This window comes from Cololabis saira, chromosome 2 (genome assembly GCF_033807715.1).
Source record: "Cololabis saira isolate AMF1-May2022 chromosome 2, fColSai1.1, whole genome shotgun sequence".
In the NCBI taxonomy this organism is placed as follows: Eukaryota; Metazoa; Chordata; class Actinopteri; order Beloniformes; family Belonidae; genus Cololabis; species Cololabis saira.
Genome location: NC_084588.1, coordinates 27,426,434 through 27,444,795, shown reverse-complemented (window position 1 = coordinate 27,444,795; position 18,362 = coordinate 27,426,434). Strand labels below are relative to the sequence as shown.

The following is an 18,362-nucleotide window of genomic DNA, read 5'->3' as shown; positions in this document are numbered from 1 at the left end:
TTTACAACCTAGCTTCAGTTTATTGAGGTTTGTGAGCACTCATACATGCAGAGGTCTTTTAGAGCCCTTCACTACATTTCAGGCAGAATTTGGGCTTGAGGGGGGGGTTATAATTGTTTTGCTCCTTAATTCAGTACAACTGTGTTGTGTGACGTTGCAACACTTAACTTTGGCCAAACTTTGTCAGAAAAATGGCCCCTCAGTTGACACTACAATACTTTGATATAAAGAGGAGTTTGTGGTTAACTCAGTGATTGCAAGGTGCCCTGGTCCTATGGCTGCAAACAAGCTTAAATCATCACCTTTCGAGCACCATGCTTGATATTTGGTCTGACATGTCAATGCCCATACTCCCTTATTGGTTTTTGCCACATAGGGCACAGTTTGGTAAAGGATCTCCACTGAGTTTGAGAGTATTAAATGTCAGGCTTAGTTTATTTGAAGATTAAAACTGATCATTCTTTGATCAGACCTTGGGCTGAAGTTGCTAAAACCTCCACTGCTGGGAAGATTTGCAACAGTCAAATGCTTTCCACTTGTGAATAATCTTTCTCACTGTTCATTAATGGCTTTATAATACTTCCCAGGTCGATGCGCAGCAAAAATGCGTGTCTAAGATTATTGCTAAGGTCTTTCGTCTGTGGCATTTATTTTGGTAAGATTAGGTATGCTTTTTTTCACATCGCTACTACTACTGTCATTTAGCAGACGCTTTTATCCAAAGTGACTTACATCTGAGAGAACAAACACACTATTTTGCCCGGCGAACAATTAGGGTTAAGGGCCTTGCTCAGGGGCCCAAGGTGGTTCATCTTGGTTGCCATGCCGGGGCTCCAGACCCGAGCCCACCTCTGTAGCCACTAGACTACCACTCCCCCGCATCACTGTAGAACATCAATTGACTGACTGGTAAATCAGCTGCTTTGTCTTCCTTTTTCTTTTTTCTGCACCACAATAGACTGGTATAATTCTATCACATCAAATTCAAATCAAAATTACTTTCATTTAATGATTTAATGAAATCACTGCACATTTGTAATAGAGATCTAATTGAACCAGACACTGTCCAACCTTCGGGTAGTCCTTGGAAATCTGCACACAGAAGTCCAATTAAAGGGCATCATCTATGAAAAAATGTAGCCTCACAAAGTCCAGCACCTACTGAAAAAGAGTCTTACAGAGCACCACCAGTATAAACGAGAATCTCACTCTGGTTGAAAAAGACAAGTACCAGTAAAGATGAATCTCATCCCTAGTTGCTTCTGTAATTCCCTGCACTCTGATTCTCTATGGGAGGGAAGTCGGTAATATTCATCAAATCCCACTTGGGCTTTGTGGATCCACTTGCACTACCGTGCATTATGGTTTTATAAAACAGCTGAGGTGAAAGGCCTTGGCAGTTAAATAACAGTAACCCTCTGTAGTGGGTTGCAGATGTGATGCTCACTGTGTTGGCAATCACCCTACCAATTATGCGCCATTTTGGCAATAAGCACCTTGATACACAATGTGACAATACTAAAAGTTAAGTAAATGCAGGACATAGAGGCAAATTCTATTATTTTCACTGGAAATGATCTGTCCTTTAACAGTTCCTGGTGAAAACCATTGAAAAAGTATAAATCTTGAGTATAGCTATATAGATATGAACTTCTCTGGGGGGGAAAAACAGAGTTTCGCCAGTTAGGAAATCAAAAGAATTCTTTTTTTTTTTCTTTTTTTTTTTTTCTTTTTTCAATATTTTTATCCCAGTTTTTTCCACCATTTTATCACCCAGTGCTCCACCCAGTTACCTAAGTAACAGTCCTGGGCATTGCCATCCTCTACCAACCCCGGGAGGGCCCCGCACTGAGCTCAGGTCTCCTCCTTAACCTGAGGAGTGAGCAGGCCGCATCTTTTCACCAGACAGGGTGGGGCTTCTCTGGCCGGACTTGGCGCGTGGAAGGATCACGTTATTCCGGCCGGATCCTCCCCACCCCATCTGGCGCCCCGGCTGGCCAGAGGGGGGCATGTATAGCCCAGGACTGTTGCATATTTTTGTGAGGGTAGCTCACATTAGCTACCAAAGGGAACACGGGGAGAACATGTAAACTCCACACAGAAAGGCCCTTTCACCAACCCCACCCAGGGTGTGAGCACTGAAGTCATGGGGGAACTAACACGCACTTCAGCGCCCACAGCGTCCCCGGCGGGAATCGAACCCAGGACCTTCTTGCTGTGAGACGGCTGCACTACCTGCTGCGCCCATTGATGGGTATTTTTTTAGTTGCAAACCCACAACACCCATCGGTTTTTGACTCAGGTGACGATGAACGGATAAAAATGTTCAGTTTGACCCATGTCCCATTGAGTAATTTACCACAACTGGTCTGACTTTGACAGAAAATGTTTCCATGTAAATCCCCATCACGCGCGAGTCCTGTTCAGCTTCCATTCTGACTGTGTGTACATCCCTCTGTTGCTCAATAGTGTGCCATTTGAGCTTAACTGGCTTTATCTTAGTTTTGTTTTGTCTCATTAACAACTTTTTTTTATTGTTTGTTTGGTTTTCCAGACAGAGGAACTCAACCAGTTGTAATACAAAACAGACCTCCTCGGATGCCCATAAGGAGAAATTTGTCTACATTACTACCACCACAAAGCCCGGGGACCACTGCCAAGTCCCAGATGTTTGAGGAGGGCATGTTCCCACTTCAGTGCACACCAGAACCTGTTCAAAAAACAGTTCAGGCTCAGTCTCTGAGCTCTTCCAGCAACATGGATCCAAACACGACCTTTGAAGTTATAGACAGCGATGATCAAACAGCAAGTAACGCAACCATCATAATAAGCTGTGGTAGTCCGTGTCAATCATCAAAGTCCAGAGACGTCTCAAGCCACAGCCAGCTACAGCATCCTCCTAAAACAACTGAGGGGAAGCAGCTTCTTTCCAAAAGGTGAGAAAATGATTATATCTGTAGCCATTTTCAATAATCTCAGTTAATTTGCAGTGTATTTTACAACAAAGTTTCCCCATTTCAACCTTTATAACTTGTTAAAATAACTCAACAATCCCCCATATTCATGGAGTAACTCCATGCTGTAATCTTTAAATATATCGCTTTCATTTCATATTTGGATGATGGTTAAATCCACTTCATATAAATCAGAAAACTGCCAGAGTTGTGTTGACTTCTCTGCGTAAACAGAATATTGTCACAAGAGCACACATCCTCCAACTCTCTACCCACTTTCATCAAATTCATCCATCATTAGCTAAACCCACATATCCCTCTATAGAGTGACGGGGGTCTGCTGGAGCCCATCCCAGCACTTTCCAGGCAAAAGGCAGGGGTTCACTAAAGACACATTGCCAGTCCAATATAGACACCGGACACATAGCTATGGTGAAAAGAGAGGCTCCCCACACATTCCCCATCCATGTGCGATCGATCATACACAGGAGGCTCCTAGGCTCTTCAACTATTTTTGTAATTTTTGACACTTCTTTTCGTGAACCTATTAGCAAGTATTATTTGTTTTAAGAAAAGAAAAAAAAGCGTTTAGTTATTTTAAAAAATGCTGTTTGCAAGTAAAACGTAATTTATTTCTTTACGAAACCGCCACGTGCTGCTCCTTTCTGTCGTGATCAGAATAACTGGCGTGCTCTAAATAAATGTGAGGGCTGAAGACCAAACTGCAGGCTGTTCAGCGAGTTGCAGAAAGACCAAGGAGCAGCACGACAGCAGACAAGGACATGAATGTGAATGAGAGCGAAGAAAGTCGAGACAACCTGTTGCTCCTAATGTTGTGCATATAATGCTTGAAAATATACAAGTATAGGCAAAAAGAAAAAAAAATAGAAATAAACCTCCACCCACCTCCTCAATCTGCACTGGAGGTTTACCTTTAAATGGTGCGTCCAGCCAAACCTTGATCTGAAACTACATATTGAAATGCATTCTCTGCAGCAGCAGGAATAGACAGCAGGAATAGACTTTTATCCACTGAGCTGGGCAGCATCTTCATAAATGACAATGAACCAGTCTCTAAACTTAAACTATGACATTGCTTCATAAACCAACTAAACCTCTATACAACAAGTATAGGCATGCTTTGTTACCAGCAACTGCCTCACGACAGCTTCATGAAAAGTGTAGCAGACAGACACCGGAAGTAAACTGTCTGGACTCATCAAGACTGATGCTGGTCTTTTTTTATTGATTATTATTATAATAATTAAAAATCTATGGGCAGCCCTGTGTTGTTAAAAACATGATACTTTGAGTCTTACGGTGGAATCTCAGTATGTTTCAAATAACATTTGGACGATGCAAAAAAACATTAACTTATATGTGGTGGGAAAGAAAATTAGCCCAACATATCAGCCAAAAAATGATGCATTAGTTTCAAATTCAGATCAACTGTGAAAACTATATTGAGATCTAAAAAGAGTGAAGCAGACATCTGGATGGCAGGAAGGATTTCCTTGTAAAGACAAAACAGTGACGCTGTCATGGTAACATTAACCTTTTCCTTTGTAGAGCACAGATCCCGCCTTTGCAAGATGTGAGACGAGCCAACCCAACCTACATGGAGATGACGTCGGCTGCACAAGGAAAACGCAAATTAAACCGGTACTGCTGTTGTTTTTTTTCTCATATGCTCATAAAAGACCATGAGGAACTTTTTTATGTTTATCCTGTTTTGTTTTGTTTTTTTATTATTTTTGGTTGTAGCACCCTCAGAGAAGAGTTAACTCAAGGTTTCTCCGCTCCAAAGCGCATAAAGAAAGACCCGTCAGTGACCCAGAGGGCACTCAGAGTGCATCGCTTTGCCGGTAAATATACCATAATAATATACCAAAGAGGAAAACGCATCAGACGTATAATATATACACCATAAAAGCAAAGCAGCTTGAGTTTTCACCATTGATATGCTAAACCATCACCATGCATACATTCATTATTGTCCATGTCTATTCATTTAAATGTTTTTATGCTCTTATTTCTTCGCCCTACATAAGACTGTATTGATCGGTATGGATCTTTATGTGGAGAGAAATTAACTTTGTTTATTCTGTTGTCTGTTTGGCATCTCTCCTCAGGTTCGGAGAACCAACCCCGCCGAGTTGTCAGGAGTATTTCAGAAGGAAATCTTAGCTTCAAAGAAGCTCAGAAATCCAAGTCCATTTTCTACAAAACCTCCCAACAGTTCAAACGGGTCACTAAGCGGATGTGAAGCCACTCCGCGTTTGGCACCAGGCAACATCACTTTTGTGAATGTTTAAACTCTGCATCCATCTGTTTTTATCTTTACGTTCTTGTTTTTTTTTTGTCTTCCTCAAGACTTAGGGAAAAAAAGGACGGTCTGTTGTGTAGATTTCTCTGGCAGGAATGCTAATGTTGCATCGTTTTATGTTGCTCTTTGATTCAGTCGAACAGCATTGAAGTTTTACTTGATTGTACATAAACACTGTAGATATTTCTCATCTGTTCAGGTTCCTTACAAACTGACTTGATTTCTTAGACTTCATTTAGCTTTTAAGATGCATTTCAAACTACTTATGCACACACTATGTGTGTATGTGTATTATGCATGAAATAAAGAAACATGTTTTGTGAATGATTTTAACGTCTCTAAAACAGTCATTGTATTTTAGGTTCCAGGGCAGCTAAGAAAATGGAAACGGAGCCGTTTTACATTTTTTTTTGTTTTCAGTGGGGGCTTCTTTTTTTTGTTTTCCAATCTTGTACAGTTAATAACATGGGGTAGGAGACTACATTAGAAAAGTCTTAGCAGAATCATTGACCTTTCATTCAATAAATAAATCCCTTTCTAAAATATATTATCTGCTTTTTGTGGCATTGCTTGCGTATGAATGTCGTTTTCAATGAAGTTTCAGGTACAAGGTGTCCCAGAACTAAATAAGTGACGTCAGACGGACCCGGAGATGGTGAAAATATGAAAGCAGGGACCATTGAGCGAGTGAATCACACATGACGTTACCAGTTGCCTTTCTGTAAAAAGTACTTCACCAACAGAACACACTTTGTACAGAAAATAAGTAATAATCTGAATTCCATCTGGCAAAATCCATCAAACCACAGGAATGGGATAAAATCATTGAAAGACTAAAATAATTGTTTTAAAATCTATTAGATCCTTCTTTGGAATCAACACTTCAAATTAATTAGATGGAGGTAATAGTCGAAAGAGGAAGTGGTTCCTTGGAAGCTAAAAAACAAGTTTTTAACTGTTCCAGCTTTGGAAATCTAAGCATTATTGGCCCAAAAGAGGGCACCACTATTGAGAAGCAGCTGGTCTCTCAAAATTGACAAACACTCCCAAATACTAGATGCCCAAACCGTTTTTTCAAAATAAAACTTGTGTAATTATGAACAAAGATCTATTTGTCAACGGCTCTTGTTTCTAAAGCAACTTTGTGTACGTCAAACATCAACATTGGTAGTTTTAGTGTGATAAGGTTTCCCTGGATAACTGCCATGTTGAGCCTGTTTGTGTTATTGCTGCGCAGTGGAATATTCCACCACCAGTTCTGTGTTAAACATTTCTGCAGTCATTTGGGGTCTTTTTGTTTTTCAGCCTGGCATAGTAGTACATTTATCTGAAAGTGGAAGGTTTATATGGAATTTGTACGACTAGATTGGAGGGAAAAAAAGGACATGAACAATGGAGGAGGGGAAACAATGGATTCATTTAATTTTACTTTTTGTGAGTTCATTACTGCAACTAAATTATAGTCAATAAATGAAAAGATTGATGTTTTTTTTGTTCATTATTATTTTCATTTTTTCATAATCTCCCAGTTCTATAAACTTTAAGCTACTAGGTAGGTTTTGTTTTGTATCAAACCTTAAATGATTAAATCGGATCGTCAACCTAAGATTATAATGAATACTGATTGATTTGCTGCAACAACTGACTTCACTCATTAAAATGAGTCTTAACGTGTTACAATAAAAATACTACCTTATGAAACTAAGTTTTTTAAATATAAAGACAATAACATAAATGTCTTATATCTTCACTGCAATATTCCAACATATGGACAGTCAGACAAAAATAAATAATTTGTTGGCAATAATTTACGGTAATTAAAATAATACCCACGACAGCTTGATCACATTAATCTGACCACCCCTTAAACTTTGTGCAAACAGATTTTTCCTGAGTTACAATATCAGAAATAATCATTTTTAATTGACTTCACACATGTAGACTGGAAATTCATCCCACTCAAGTTCAGGTTCCTTCATTTTAGCCCACTGTGAAAGACTAAACACAGAGTAGTTTATTTATTTATATATATTGATTGATTTTTGTATAAAATTGTTCCCAATCATTGAATATTTCTCTTTTTCTAGATTTTTGTTTTTTGGAAGATCACATTGAAGATGTGACAGATGTGACGTTATAATTTCTGGCCTAATATATTTATATCTGCAATTTTAAAAGGGTGTGTTTTATATCCACTGCTGCTGGCTGCAATTGATAGCAAGAAATAACTATTTCATAAAGAAGAAATAGTTTATTATGGATCAAAAGTAGAACATTCAGATAAAGGAAATGGCTAAATCAACTTAATACCTTAAACAATTTGTATAAATGTAATACTAGTCAGCCTCCTCACATGGTCAGATAATTGACCAACCAAGAACTCATCCATAAGAGAAACTGTATTAATCCACTTTTTAAAATCATAAAGTTTAATTTCTATGGAGGAGAATATCCCAGCATTGTTGTTGTGAGGGCCTTCACGGCCCACGGGGGATCAGGAGTGGGCCGTTCAGCAGTGAACACTGTGACGTGCTGCTACATTTCTCATTTGGATTGTTTCTTGAAGACATTTTGAGTTTTCATAAGTTGCATTTTTAGCTTTATCAAATGTGAAGAATTGCTGGTAACAAGCTTTTATTAGAATTCTAAACTAAAAACCAAAGTAAAAAAAAAAAAGGCTTCCTGGATCTATTACGGTGGTGGGACCTCATTGCTCTGTCTGGAGAGAACTAGACTTGTCACTTTGAATTCAGTCTTGCAACTTTCAGTGGCACAGCGTTCAGTGTGATCTTTATTTTTAGCTCAGGAGCTCAATGCATATATCAGCACTGTACTGCGCAAGCACTGACACCCTCTCATGCTCTCATTCACAAGAATCTCTTCATTGTGTGTGTGTGTGAAAGAGGGAAAGAGGGAGGGAGTGTGTGCGCACACAAAGAGGCAGGTCTTGGCTAAAGTTTATTAACTTTCTCTTAGCCAATGGGGTGCCTTGTGCGTTTTTCCTGCTGACCAATGGGACAGATGGAGAGGCTGGAGGTGGGTGTTGCTTAGCAACTGCAGGTAGAATCTCAGATCATGTCGGACCCATTGTTTTATCTTGCTTCCCTGAGAGACATTACATGCAATGTGTTGTCATTTGTTAGTTTAAAAAAAAAAAAAAATCACCCTGGTGCAAATGCGTCACCAACTTGTTAACTCTTTTTTTGAATTGTTAAATAAAGATCACACTCACTTTAATGGCAATTCACCCCCAACACAGAGCACTTTAACTGATTGATTGTCATAATGTCACTTCATGCATCTGTCTTATTCCATTCTCGCGTCACAGGTGGAGATATGGATGAATTTAAATGTTATCCTTATACTTTTTTCCTTCTCGTGAGCGTGTGCTAACAATCAGTGAATCTTATTCAGAGTCAAAGACGAGTGGTTCTTAATACAGACAATAGACGAGGCAGCTCAAAACAAAAATGTTTCATGCAGATGAAACACCAGCATTTGCAGCATTTGCAGCATTTGACCTCGCGGATACCATCACACACAAAACCCCAAAGCACTTCATCAATTTTCTGCATTATGACCGATAGAAAAAGCCTTTAGTGCCGGACTAAATAAACCTGCTATGTTTTCATAAACCAGGTTTTTGCGAAGAGCCTTTGTATTTTTGCAGGCACTAACTACTACAAATGAGAGCATACAGTATCATCTCTCCTACAATGTTCCTGACTCCCACAATGTCGCACGTCACAGCTGTGAACTTTTCATCCCCCTGTCTAATTAGATGACCTGATATCTTAAAGCAATATGTCAGAGTGGAACAACTTGTGGAGAGCTGACCACCAGCACGCCGTGTCCTTTTACCGCTAATGGTGTTGCTTCTTGGCTTCTGTTTTACCTCTGTTGGCCTGGAATTATATGTATATGACAACTAACATACGTGCTTGGTGTGTGCACACACAGGTGACAAGGTCTCATGTCGACGTGAACACGGTGGAAAATGAAGATTAATATTCCCACTTCAAAGGAGCAGCCTTTGTATTTGTGTGTAATTGGCTCTTTGAAATAATTTCCTTTAAAAGGAGGCGTTAAAGGAAAATCTGTGACCTGATAGATTTTACCTGCAAAAACTTAAGAGTAAACGTTTCAGTAAAAACGCAGCTTCATGACAAAAAGAACAAGAGGTACAAGCCGTCCCGTGATGGTTAATGCAAATATTCAAATGAGGTTTATGAAAATACAAAGGATCCACCCTGGTTTGGTATGTAAAACAGGGCCATGAGCGTTGTTGTTTATGCCGCCAACATTTGTGTCCAGTAAATCCCACTGTGGAAAGTAAACAAATAGAGACATAACTATAAAATAAGATTAGATGTGCATTCCACTAAGCTGTGGCTGGGAGATATTTCAGTTCAGAAAGCCGTTTAAAGTTGAGACTTTGATAAAGGTAAGCCCTTATAATCTCATATATTTAAGTTTAAACTAGTACAAAGACGCTTCTTTGATTAGACAATTGTTCAGAAGTTATTTTTATAAATTGTGTATTGTTCACAATGTTTGTCCAAGATTGTATTCTGGCTCAGTGGTTTTCCCTTTTTAATTCTTTGTGAGGCTTTTGGACAAAGCTGGTCATTTGAATGAGCAAACTTTGGCTTTTGTGGGCATTCTTTACTATTTTACAACCTTTTATGGGTTAAGCAGTTGTTTATATAGGACTGGCTAATATTGTCATTTTAACAAAAAGGAGCAGATTATTCACAGGTTTCTCTTTTAATCTCTGATTTCATGATGTGTGTGAAATTTGAATGTGAAGAAAAAAAAGGACAAGGACAAGAGTGAAGTTGGTTGTGGGTTAAGTTTATAAAAAAGGACACGACAGACTCAGGGGATAATTATCCAGTCAGGAGCATTCTCACTCAAATTATTTATTTTTTTATATTTAAGATACATATATGGTTATATGTTTTCGTCACCCTCTTATTTGTTAGAGTTTGAGAAATGTTCCAAGTCGAAATCCTTTCCCAGATTTGACTGGGCAAGCAAATACGTGGAGGCGGCTGTGGTAGAAAATACCTGGCTCCCTTTATCAATACACAGCTGACTGTTGACAGGACCTTGTGCAGTGGTTATCATGAGGGATGGGAGAGATTTACAGTTTTCTTTACCAGGTAATGTCTCCTGTTGTGAAACAATGTGACAGAAAATCAGTACATCTGTGATGGCTCAGCAGTGTTCTCTGCCCCTCTACATTCTCCTCCAGGAGATTATCCAAAGCCCACCTCAAACGTACCGTATGTAGCCTGTGGATGACTCATCCTCGGGAGAAAGAGCTGCACGGTGCAGGTAGCCTCGCAAATAAACATTTCACCATTTGCAGAGTCCACTGAAGTACTTTGCTGACTTAAAGACTGATCCCACAGACTGCAAACACAAACTCACACACTGGCTCTGTTTTGTTCTGGCAGTGAGGAGCACGATGTAAAATAATCTCCTGTGTCGATACGTCTGCTCTGTGTTACCCACGTAATGACTATATCACTAAAACACACGCCGATGAGACGTCAGTTACGACTCCAGATTCTTTGTCACTTTGTTTATTGAAAGAGCTAATGTGTCATCATTGCAGCAATTGCCATGGAGACAGGGTTAAGTCCCAATCCTACTGTTGTTATACAGCACTTGCTCATTAACACAACTTCCAGTAATCCAGGCAACACTGCACAGTGAGTGGACTCCTTTCTTTGTGAATGGTTAGGGAATATGCTCACATTCAAATGGTCTTTGATTTCCAGCAGCCTTTCACACCTGTTCCCTTTCAGACGCCCTGTAAAATCCTCCCCTGCTCCTCTTTTGGTTGGTTGGGGTTCGTGATGCTGTGAGATTTGATTGTGCTGTTCACATTGTAAAATTTGTCATTAAATTGTGTGTGGTGGTATTGCTGGGGGGGGGGATTCTCTCTTCATTTGATTATTATGTAGCTTAAGTATTGCCTGCATGAGAGGTATGTCAAACTAAAGCCAAAGTACAGTTACATCCTCTTTAATCCTTCTGACACAGCACAGATTTCTCTACTGGTATAACCCGAGCACTATTGACCCCTAAAGTCTGGTTCAATTTACCAGCGCGTGTATCCCATATCCTGGTCTCTGGCACAGTTGAAACAGCTGTACCGTACAGGTGCAGATGTATTTGGAGGAGTGCATGTATGCAACGTATAAATGTAGATTTGGCAGTTTATTTCTTTCTGAGTTTTTATGCACGTATTTTCTTCTTTAAAAATCCTGAAGTCAGGAGTGTTGTCATTATTAGGGTTGGACTTGGTTTCTTCATGTAACAATGTGATGTATACGCACAAGTGGCAATCATACCAAAGGATGATCGAGACTGGAGAAATGTGAATTGGGAGGGGCGTGTCAGTCCCTCCCACTTCATATTAACGGACATCCTGAAATACAAATTTATCATATTTGTTTTTCATCCATATGGAAACAAAAATAACTGCATGGTAGATAACAGTCCAGCGATACAAATGACAAGACAGCGATGATTTAAATAAATAAATAAATGAAGAATAGAAACTTGGGTCCATCAGCATGAAAACAATGATATCGGTTTTGTCACTAATTTATTTATTTTATAGATTTACTGTGAAACTGGCACCGATCAAATCATCTGCTGTTACGGATATCTGGACGTGTATGATAACAGAGGAGTATTTTGTGTATTTGTGACACAACTTCCATCTATGGATTCAATTTGACAGCCAAGGGCTCTTTACCTTTTTGTCTCTATCACTCCAGAGAAGGTCCAGAGATAACAAGGGGGACTAAGTTATTGAATATTAAAGGTATTGTGACATCATTTTTAAAATGCTTTTAACACTATTAAAAGTCTTGGCCAAAATCCCTCAAATGTGTCTAAAAGGTTTTAACAAGAAAAACTTCACTCTAGTACTCCATTCCTGGCTTTTTATTACAGTGGTTTTTTGCGCCGTGAAAAATGCTTCCTTTTGCCCCTTTCCTGTCAATCATTGCCCCGCTCCTCCTCCAAACCTCCTCCTCCAACCAACTGCTACACACTTCTGCCGGCGTCTCCACACCATGGGCTCCACACACACGCGCGCACACCACAAACACCCACACACACAGCCCAGACAGGGCGACTACAGCCCGGGGATGAAGTCCGTGCGCACACCGAACCGGACTTCTAACAGCGGCGTCGGAGAGTTAAGCCGGGAGCGACAGGCGAAGCATGCACGGAAAAGCAGCACGGCGAGCAGTCCACCGCAAACAATCATAAAAATAAAAGGCATGCAAGCAGCAGTGTCCCCTACTCCCCTTATCTTAAGTCCAGTCAGTGGCCGCGGGTCTTCTTAGCAGTTTTCCTCCGGTGATGACAACAGAAGAGGCTCTAAACAGCTCCGTGTTAAGCCTGATTTATGGTTCCGCGTTAAATCAACGCAGAGCCTACGCCGTAGGGTTCAGCGTACGGTGCGCATCGCCGCGTAACCCTACGCCGTAGGCTCTGCGTCGGTGTAACGCGGAACCATAAATCAGCCTTTATGGTGCGCTGGAGAGGAGAGGAGGCAGGGAGCTGGGTGGAGGGGGCGGTGATTTAGCGGATCTATAGGTAACGATCCGCCAGCAAACCAGATGAGCCGTTTTTGCACAGTTATGCGGAAAATCCCAGAAAGCACACAATACACTGAATGTTAAAAGTTCGTTGTTTTTTGGGTGTAATTGATGTCAAGACACCCAACAAAACACAAAAAATCAAGAAAATTTTGTTTTTCATGTCACAATCCCTTTAATGCCTTTAAAGAACTTAGAACGAGCTAGGTATCTGTTGAGGTGTTGGTCAATGTCTGCATAGACCTCCATAGCTGTCATGTAGGCCAACAGGGTAGACCTTGATAGGACATATTTTGGCACATGAATGGTTTAACTGTCATCACAAAATTAGGTACAGCAACTTGTGACTTCTGACAGTGTCCTGCAGTGGTGGCATGGCTCTGTGATCCTAGACCATTGTCCAGAACGGAGAGCAGAGTTCTAGTTCAAGTTCTAGCCACTCGTGTATGGCTCAAGCCATGTATCATCCGGATGTACAGCATTTAAAACAAATCCCATTCTCCTGTATGGATCCTTCATGTTCCTCCAAAGACCTGCCATAGCAGGCATAGCACTTCTGGAGTGAATTAAGTTTTTGATAGATAGGGCATTGTCTCTTGTGATTATTATATTTAATACAATGCAAATCAACTGGGCAAAGGAGCTGTATAGAGTACATCTTTTTGAAATTCCCTTGTCTATTTAGTCTCAAAGGAGTCTACCTAAAGTCTCCGACAATCTTTGTTGGGAATGTATTGTTCTGATTTTGTATAGTATGCTCAGCAGAATAAATTCCCTGCCACACAACAAACAAATCCCCAGTTTTTGTTGGGAATTTTTCAGAAGCTATTCAAGCATTTCAAATGTGCATCCTCAACCTGTTTTGGATCTCCATAATGCACATCCAGCCTGGCAAGTCCTCTGTCTGGGAAGTTTGCACCTATAGTCCTGATCTAGTTTAGCATGCTTCTTCAAAACGTTTCCCAACCACTTGAAAAGTAAATTCCTTTTTTTCCTCATTGTCAAGTTTAGACCTCTGACCGCATTCCTAAAGGTCCATTTCTAGGCTAAGTAGGAAGTCACTGAATTTGGTGAATCCTTTGGTCACGAGGCAACAGCGAATTAAATATCCAACAAAGTTAGTCAAGTTTGATTGGTCAGCTGGGGTTTTGAGGTGGATGGCTAAAGGGATGAGAAGGACTGGGTGTCTCATGCTCTATACAATGGGTAAAAGATTGCCTTGAATTATTGCTGAGTAGGCACTTATATCTGGAGAGTACTACTGTTGCTGGGCTGTTGTTGAAGAGAAAAAAGGCTCTGCTGAGCTCTACAAGGACATCTGAAGTTTGATTGGGTTACATTGACGCTGGATCTGCAAGGAGCTGTCTAGTCTCATCTTGAAGTGGCGGATGCAAGTTGTATTTTATTCTGCTGTCTGGTCAATTCAGCTGCTCATACCTTTTGGGGTGCTCCCCAGTTTCAAAAGGAGTTGCACATACTTGGTCGAGGTGAAGCCTGAATCTATCTGTTTACTGCAGTTGGCAGCTGCTTTTAAGAAATCTGCTTCAGCTACAGTTGTAGTCATTCCTTATTCCAAGTAGCAAAGATGCAATGTATCCATATGTGTGCATAGCTGTGCCTTCTCAGCTTTTATGGCTATTTCTTTTTTTGCATTTGGGAGGTGTGGTATGGCTGCCTCTGCTTTTGCACAAGCTATTGCCGATGTAACTTAAGTGGAAAAAGCCTTTGAGTTTTATGGAGAGCATTATGCATACTAGTATGTAGTATTCCTTATTTGCTTTCAATTGTCTGTGTCCAGCTAATAGTGGTTTATCTTCTTTCATAAAGCTGTTGTTTCACTTTGTCGGCTTTAATATATGTACTGAAGGGAGTAAGTTAAGCACTTTTGGTTCGTCAAAACCCTTAAGACTTTCATCAGCTTGTCCACATGTTTACGAACTAAAAAAGGGTGAAACTGAGGACAAAAGTACTGGCATGATCAGAGAAAATTATTTTCTAAATATCTTGTAAATACACTGTAAAATACTCTCATAACTGAACTGTTCCTTTGTATTAGTTATTTAAGATTTATACTTTTTTATCGACAAACAAATGCATAACCTTCTTTACTCTAATATATAACTCAAATTAACTCCTTGCCATCATGAACATAGATTATGTTGTAAGGAATGAAACCAGTCAATACCAAGACTGACTGCCAATTTAGATCATGAAATTGAGTGTATCGCTGGAATTGAGTTAAGTGAGAAATGCTTGGTTGCATTTTCAGATAAAACAATACTCAACCAACTGTTTAATAACAAATAATGGATTTCAATTGAACAAAAGAATGTAGGATTGTGTTATATAATGATATAACTGAATATGCTATAAAATGCAAGTGGATGTTTACGGATGGAAACAGATTAGCTGGATGGCCATATGCGTCTCATCCTTTTTGTCTGAGCTGCTTCCTGTAAACGTCACCACCCACTTGTCCCTTAAAGGGACCATGACCTGCCTTCCACTCTTGCATGTTTTAACTAACTACACACCCGACTTAAAATCAATGGTCATCCTCAGCATGTCATCCAGGTCTGCACAAATCTGTTAATGACAGTCATTTGTAGCAGGGTTTTAAAAGCAGGGAAACATCTAAAACATGTGGGGCAGCGGACCGTGAGGACTGGCATTGAAGACCCCTGTCATGGACAAATATTGAACAATAAAGAGAGCAATGCCATTTTTCTGTCACACACAGTCTGTGGCATGAATGTTTTTCTACATACGCTCATGTTAATAGGTGCAGATGTGGTGGTCGTATAAAAAGATGTTGATTCAGTCAGAAATCTGCTATTCATAAATAAGAAACCCTCATGATGCTCTACTTTTGAATGACGTGCCCTTGATGTTTGTACTAAAATGGACATACACACATGTTGGCCAAAACAACACAGAAGGATTTCTTACCACTTACAATCTACTGTAGATCAGTGTTTCCCAACCCTGGTCCTCGAGCCCCACCTCTCCTGCATGTTTTAGATGTTCCCCTGGTTCAGCACACCGTGATACAAGTTCCTGTCTCATCAACAGAGTTGTGCAGACCTTGGTGACAAGCTAATGAGGACCATTACGGTAATTAGAATCAGGTGTGTTGGTGCAGGGAAACATCTAAAACATGCAGGACAGGGGGGGCTCGAGGACCAGGGTTGGGAAACACTGATCTAGATTCATGAACTTGTATTGTTGAAACAGCACTGACGTTCATCTTTGGTCTTTCTGCCGATCAATTGGCAAACTGGACCTTTTTCATGAATCATCTTTGTATTAAATATGATTGTTCCATTGCTGACCCATCCATCTCCATTCACTGAATCACGGTCAGCCGACTTTCTCTCAAAACGAAAAAACACTTTTCTTTGGATACACTTTGTAGTAAAAAACAGTTTATACCCTCAAATTCAATGTGCTCTGATCTTTGAGGGCCACCACCCGGTATGTGATTGACATTTCCCTGCTCCAGCACAACTGATCCAAATTAATGGGTCATTAAAAGACTTGAGTAGACTGAAGAAATACTGGTGGAAAGCCATTCATTTGAATTAGGTATGTTGGAGCAGGCAAACACTGGATTTAATGCTTCATACTACCACCAGGTCCCCCATCTAAATGTCTATATCTAATGTCAGATTCTGGGAGGGGCCTTTTCTGTTGTCACGAAAGGAAAGCAGGTTTAATCCTGAAACTGCAGCACACCTTGCACAATTCTAGGATGAGCAATCACCCCTCTTCAGTTTTGTCCAGCCCTAACTGGGAGGAGCTTTTCAATTACCTCCTTGTTTTTGAGAACCCATGGAGGTCTATGATTCCACACCACTCACTCCTCAGGAAAGTTCTGCCGGGCCACTATTTACTTCAGCATCACACAGGTCTACAGTCATGATCTTTACAGCCCTATGAACTCAAAGAACGACAGTCCAAGTTCCAGCCATGCAGCCTGGCCGCCATCACTTAAATTGCCTCTGCTGAGACAAATAAAATTGAGACAAATAAACTGATTGCTCATTCCTCTCAACACCATATGCTTTAGTTGGCTGACATGTACTTCTTGAGTATGGTTTGCATCTTCTTCCCACACTATCTTGTGATATTATATTCCCTTTATGACTTGTTTTTGTAAAGAATGGTCACACATAGCCGATATTGTGAAGATTTCCCTTTTCATCTACTGTACATCTACAGCCTTCATTTACACTCAGATGCTTTGTTTTCTTTTTGTTTTTTTTCTCAGATGCTTTGTTGTTGGGGAGTGATGAGGTCGAAGAATAGATGCCAAACTATTATAATTTTTACAATAATGATTGGAGCATGAGCTGAATGACTGAAATAAGGACTTTGCAATCGCTGAACTATATTTTGGGAACCCTCAGGCAGGATCTAGAGCTTAGAACGCTATGCTACATTTTATTCTCATCTGGTTATCTGGACTGGTTATTAATGCTGAACTGACACACTGCAAAAGAAACTGGACATCCTGGTGAGCAGAATCAGTGTAATCTCAACACAACACCTCAGACACCTCATCCATCGTGGAATCCTTTTTTTTTTTTTTGTTCTGCAAGTGAACTTTTTATTCCGGTCTAATTGGATTAGTTTGAAATAAAGTTAGACCCACATCCATGTTACACCTACACAGGTGTTTTGACTTTCTTCACTTGATTAGACCTCCTCTCAGGATTGTGTAGGAGTGTACAGACTGTGTTTAATTCACATCTGCATCACTCTTCCCTTTAGTTTTGAAGCACAGCTTTGATGAAGAAAAGTTAAACCTTTGACCTTAAATCTTTGTTTTTCAATAAAGAAATAGAAATGCTCTTTATAAATGAACAGTAGGTACAGAAATATTTCAATTGGATCATCGTAATCAAGGTTGTATTTCGGTTGTTGTTTTTTTTTGTATTGTTGGATTTTTTTGTCTTTGCTTGGACGTGTTTGTTGTCATGAATTATGGAAAGCAATGTTGACATTTGTGACATTTTTGAAACTCTGATCCCTCAGTCCTGATCAACTTCCCTCTTCTTCTAACCATGTCACTACATTTATCTATCACCAGGATCACATTTATAGATCCTGGTGAGGTGGATGAGTGTGTCAATGTCTCTCACCGTTGAAATACAGCTTGATGTCATTCACGTGCAGCCACGCCCAGAAGTGTTTGCCTTTATACTTGTAAACCACCACAATGAATGTGAAATAATGCAATCAAGATGTTATCAAAGTGTAAACTTTCAGCTTTTAAGAGGTTTCACAAAACTATTGTATTTGCCATTTAAGAACGACAGTAAATAGAACCTTCATTTGTAACAGTGGATGAAATTCCTTAACAATCACTTCCTCCCCTGAAGTCTATTCACCAAAATGGTGAATGCCAAACTTTTTAAAAACCTTTTAAATTAAATCTGAAAATCAACACTT

General features: G+C 40.0%; 2 protein-coding genes across 3 annotated transcripts in view; both read left to right on the top strand.

The window, feature by feature from the left end:
* The window catches only part of kif18a (kinesin family member 18A), a 45,733-nt gene extending 39,886 nt beyond the window's left edge, over positions 1-5,847 (top strand). Inside the window, exons 16-19 of the mRNA XM_061710323.1 lie at positions 2,555-2,936; positions 4,524-4,616; positions 4,719-4,819; positions 5,087-5,847. Of these exons, the coding sequence (XP_061566307.1) occupies positions 2,555-2,936; positions 4,524-4,616; positions 4,719-4,819; positions 5,087-5,220 (710 nt within the window). The 3' untranslated portion in view covers positions 5,221-5,847. The remainder of the gene's footprint in view (positions 1-2,554; positions 2,937-4,523; positions 4,617-4,718; positions 4,820-5,086) is intronic.
* A 3,778-nt stretch (positions 5,848-9,625) lies between these two features.
* bdnf (brain-derived neurotrophic factor) overlaps positions 9,626-18,362 on the top strand; it is a 33,841-nt gene continuing 25,104 nt past the window's right edge. Inside the window, exon 1 of one of the 2 annotated variants that reach the window (XM_061710260.1) lies at positions 9,626-9,724. The gene's annotated coding sequence lies outside the window, so the exon portion shown is untranslated. The remainder of the gene's footprint in view (positions 9,725-18,362) is intronic. The other variant, XM_061710293.1, reaches the window with a different exon arrangement.